Below are 5,550 nucleotides of genomic sequence, written 5' to 3' on the forward strand. Positions count from 1 at the left end.
GACAATGGTACTAGACTTGTTCGCATTTTTGGGCCGAGGTCCCGGGAGCCTCGGGATGGTTTCGGAAGGTTGTCGGAAGAATTGGGATTTATTTGAGTAGCTTTAGCTACTGATCTTCTGTCATAACCTCACCTACGCTTGGGTGCCGGTGCATAGCCGCAGAAGCGGCGACATCATCGCAGAAGCAGAAAAGGGGAGGAACAGCAGGAGCCGCAGAAGGGGGAGCTTTACCGCAAAAATGGTACCGCATCTGCGTTTGAGGAGTCGTAGGTGCAAAAAGCTGAGTTTTGTAATCTGTCACAGATGTGGCCTTTGTTCCGCAAAAGCGGGACCACAGGTGCGGTCCCATGACCACAGAAGTGGATTAGCTGGGCAGAACATATAAATAGTTGTCTTCGCAAATTTGTGTTATTTTCACCTCTTTCCAAACGGGAAGAAACCTTGGGGAGCATTTTCAAAGGCGATTTTCATAGGAATTCGTTGTGGGTAAGATCTTTGGTCCCTAAACTCGTTATTGAGGTGATTTTTATCATTATAAGCATGAAAATTTAAGGAAAATCAATGGTAATTTGTGGGTAGGGCTTGATTAATTAGAGACCTTTAAGTGATGATTTGAGGGACCATTTGAGGTCCAATTTTGGTACTTTTTATATGCCTGAACTCTTAAGAGTGTGAGGATTCTGGAAATGTAAATTTTACCCGATTCCGACACGTAAGTCGAAAGGGCATTTTGGTCATTTTACCTAATTTTGCGTATTAGCTTAGAATTTCTTTGTAGAATCAGTTACTTGAAATATTATTTACATTGTGCAATTAAATTGAATAGATTTGGGCCATTTTGAGTTGAGTACTTGTGGCAAGAATGTGGTTTCGGGTTGACTTTGAGCCGGGTTCGAGGTAAGTGGCTTGCCTAACCTTGTGTAGGGGAACTCCCCTTAGGATTTGGTATTATTGATATTTGAAATGCCTTGTACGTGAGGTAACGAGTGCGTACTTGTGCTAATTGTTGAAAACCTCGGTTTTCTTTAAGTAATTTTAATTGTGTTTCTCTTTTTCTTATACTACTTGCAAGTTAAGCCTGTTGTTAGCTTAGAAAAGCATGTCTAATTGATTTAATTGTCTTACTTGCTCAAACTGCCTTAGTTGGATTATGTGCAACATGATAGGCTAGAAATACCTGTTTTACCTTGGTATGGAATTTAAATTGAATTGTGTATTCTTCTTGTTGCTGTTGTGTGTTTACTTTGGGACTACAAGACGGTATCCCCGGAGACCCCCTGCATGTTTACTTTGGGACTACGGATCGGTATTCGAGAGATCCCCCTACACTTTTACATTGAAACTACGGGACTGTACCCGGTAAATTCCCCCTGTACTGAGTATTTATATTTGGAACTACGGATCGGTATTCCGGGAGATCCACTGGATATTTATATTTGGGACTACATGACAGTATCTTGGGAGATCCTCGATTGTTTTCTCTGTGTTGAGTTATATTTCTTTCTGTGTTTACTTTGCCCCAGTAGTAGTTGTTACTGTTATTTCTATCCTATGTTACCTTTACTGTTGTAGTTATTTATATTGTTTTGCTCTACAATGTTAAACCTTGTTTTTCATTTAATCTCAGTAAGGACCCAACCTTCCTCGTTACTACCCGACTGAGGTTAGACTTGGCACTTACTGAGTACCGCTATGGTGTACTCATACCCTTTTTGCGCATATTTTTCATGTACAGATCCAAGTATTTCCACTCAGTTTCATCATCCTTGAGGCGAGACGACTCTCCTAGAGACTTCGAGGTATATCTGTCGCGTCCGCAGACCGATGAGTCCCTTTCTATTCTTTCTTTGAGTATTAGCCCTTCTGTACTTATTTTGTTAGTCATTCTGGAGTTAGAACTTGTAGATATTCGAAGGCTTGTGGTTTCATGAGATTTCGGGTTTTGAAAAATATTGTTAGTTGAGAGAGTTGTATTGTATATGTCGCGCGACATCTTAAATACTGTTTCCTTTCGTTATTTTAATTTTTTTTATTTATTTCCTCCGCAAATTATCTTATTTCCCGCATTTTTTAGGATTACCTAGTCGTAAAGACTAGGTGCCGTCACGACAGTTCACGGAGGTCGAACTGGGGTCGTGACATCTACTTTCTCAATAGTAAGGACGTATTTGTATCGATAGTGAATATGGAATAAACGTGGACAATTTGCTAAAGTAGAAGATAAATATGCCTTTTTTCCCAAAAGAAAATGTGATTTTGCTTCCCAAAATCACATGACCCCACTCAAAAGCTCTATCGGCACTTAATGAACTATAACTCATATAACGCCTAGTTATCTTATTCACTATATAGGCAAAATATTCTTAAGGATAATGTATGCACACCTCGAGCAAAATTCTATTGTACATATTATTTTTCTAACAAATTCATCCATTCATATATAAAATTCCTTCAACACGGCCGGAATCGAAAATTTCACAATATCTTATACCTATACTAATCATTGAAAATACATTCATAGAAGCAGACTGGCATACATCACAACATTATTTATTTCACATGCTGGCTAGCTAGAACAAGCCAATATTGCCAAATTGTCATCACTCAACACAAACACAAACATTATATATATATATATATATATATATATATATATATATAGAACAAGCCAATATTGCCAAATTGTCATCACTCAACACAAACACAAACATTATTTATTTCACATGCTGGCTAGCTAGAACAAGCCAATATTGCCAAATTGTCTACACCCATGAAAGGTATATATATATACCTTCAACATAGAACTTCTATTTCTTGAGAAGGTGACCTTCTACATCTTTGGTGATATCAATGACCACACCCATGAAAGCAAGGGGCTCAGGGGTATCTTCAGTTTTCTTCTCGTACACAAATGTCCATGTAGTCCACTGGTCTTCAATAGATATGCTAATAATGAAGGAATTATACAATTCTAATAAATCTCCTTCAATTACTTTCCAAGTGCCTGATTTCTTCTGAGGATCGGTGGCTTCAATTATATGCTTCATAAACTTCTCTCTTCCATCTATAATCATTAAAATACAAAAATAATGTTCAACTGACCAGTTTCTCATAAAAGATATAAATATTTACAAAATAATATCTTCATATTTCTTTTCTGCCTTTGTTTTTTATTTTCATTTCTACAAAAATTATCCGAATGGAATTATTTTATGAATCTCAAAAGAATTATTAAGCAATGATAATAATATAAAGTGATTTATAAATAATAATAACAATTTATAAAACTTTTGATTGATAAAGATTAATAATAATGTCAGGTGGGGATGTGTGTTACCTTCCTTATATATCTCGCTAGCAACCAAACCAACCTTTCCGATTTCACCTTCATGAATCTCAAAATGTTTGATTTTACTAGGGGTTATATTGGGTATAAGATGAGTATTAATGTGAAAAATATCATAAACAGAATGTCCTTCACACTTCACCTCCATTGAAACGATCAACTTTCCTTTCACACCCATATTTTCTTCTCCTAGGAATAGCAATAAGTTGTGAAAATTAAATAAGTGGCGAGAAAATGTTCAGAACTTGAAGGCTTTATATATTTTAGTTAGCTTTGAAAAGCTAGTTAGTAATACAAACTTTTATCCATCACATATCTATATCATGTGTTTTAAAAAATGCAATATCTTTATCAGACAAGTGGTAATTAAAGTTTTAGTTACTTGTGTTGCATGTATTTTCTATAACAAGAGACAACAAAAATTCAGTGCAATCTCACAAAGTAAGGTCGGGATAAGATAAAACGTACGCAGACCTTAACCTTACTTTGTAAATATAGAGAGACTATTTCCGATAAACCCTTGGCTCAAGGAAAAATAAAAAGAAGCAGACACAGCAAATGGTAACAACAAGAAGATAAGGTGGTAAGAGAGTTGCATGTGTTTTCTATCAATAAAAAATGTATAGAAGAAAAATAAACTATTGTAAAATAGCAATTAATCTTAAAATTAATGCAATATTTGTTTAAATGATGAAAATGAATGTTATTACGTTGATACAGTAGCTGAATTCAATATTTTCCAAATATGCCCTATTGTAAGGAGATGATTTAACATTTAAAAAGTCTGAGACTTTGTCACATTTTTTGGTACAACGCAAACCAAATAGAGCTATATGCTCCCTTCGCATTTCACGTAGACTGTCAAACCCTTTTGAGATTGATTGATATAGATTGATAAGGGAGGTATATTTGTCACCAAGGGAATTCATAAAAATAAAAAAAAGTTAACCACCTTTAATATATATACATAAAAACAATTTTAATCTTATATACATAGTATAATTTCTCAGTCACGTCACAATAAGATAGTGCAATTAACGCCTCAACTTTATGGCATTATATGGAAATCCTATCTCATGAAAACTGTAAAGAGAGTTTAAACCTAATAAATGGTCAGACCCATACATAAAACAGAGGTATGCAGCGCCTCGATTTAAACTTTATGAATTCTGACTTTTAGGATAATCACATTAGGTGTTAGTAATTGAGTTCTGAATTTAATTTTTGTGTGTATGTAGTTGATTTATTAGCACAAATTAGGATTTAGATTAAAGCTACTGAATTTGACTGATAACCCTATAGTTTGGCCCCTGCATATGAGTCGCTTATAATAAGAAAACTAGAAAGAAAGTCGAGGCTCCAATTTTCTTGATTGTTTATACCAGAGCATATATTAAAAAAAAATTAACCTAAATAACCACCAACACAAATGCTTAAATAAAAAATAGCTAATAGATGTATAATGTATATATAATTCATTAATAATAACATATATAATTTATGTATACTGACTAAGAAAAATAAATTGTTGATTCGATCGACTATTTGTGTAAAATCCCTTAAAAAACAAAAAGCATGTAGATAGTTGTTAGATGCCTATTTTAATAAATACTTTTTATATAGTCAAAGTACATTACATAAAAATGGGACGGAAGAAGTAATAAGTTTTAAAGTCTAACAACTTAAACAAAGAGCCAAAGAGGATGCTCTACTGATAGAGAGACGAAGAAAGCAAGGATTTTAATTATTTGACTTTCTTGGTGTCACGATCCGAAATTCTCACTTTCGGAATTGTGATGACTCCTAACATTTTACTTGCTAGGAAAGCCAACATTAAATAATCGTTAAGCCAATTTTTAATCAATACGAATAAATACAGAGTCATTTAGGCCAAATAGAAACCAAAACTGAGTGCGGAATAAAATAAAACCCGTAATATCTAATACAAATCTGGATCTGGAGTCACAACTCACGAGCTTCTAGAATTTTACTACAAATAGAGTCTGAAAGAAATACAACTGTTTAAAAGAAAAGAAACAGTGAAATAGGAAAAATAGAAGGGGACTTCAAGGTCTGCGGATGCCAGCAGATCTACCTCGAGTCTCTGAATGAGTAAATCCAAGTTGTTTCACTCACGGACAGCTAGGGCCGACACCGAAATTTGCACAAGAAGTACAGAGTATAGTATGAGTACAACCGACCCC

At 34.6% G+C, this 5,550-nt stretch overlaps 1 protein-coding gene across 1 annotated transcript; it reads right to left on the reverse strand.

Annotated features, from left to right (window-relative positions):
- Positions 1–2,466: 2,466 nt before the first annotated feature.
- On the reverse strand, positions 2,467–3,568 carry LOC104213873 (kirola-like). The gene is made up of 2 exons (XM_009763430.2): positions 3,338–3,568; positions 2,467–3,064 (listed from the first exon to the last, which is right to left on the reverse strand). The coding sequence occupies exons 1-2, from the start codon at positions 3,522–3,524 to the stop codon at positions 2,808–2,810; spliced, it is 444 nt and encodes a 147-aa protein (XP_009761732.1). The 5' UTR covers positions 3,525–3,568; the 3' UTR covers positions 2,467–2,807.
- Positions 3,569–5,550: the final 1,982 nt, after the last annotated feature.

The sequence above is a fragment of the Nicotiana sylvestris genome, chromosome 9, assembly GCF_000393655.2.
Source record: "Nicotiana sylvestris chromosome 9, ASM39365v2, whole genome shotgun sequence".
NCBI classification, from domain to species: domain Eukaryota; kingdom Viridiplantae; phylum Streptophyta; class Magnoliopsida; order Solanales; family Solanaceae; genus Nicotiana; species Nicotiana sylvestris.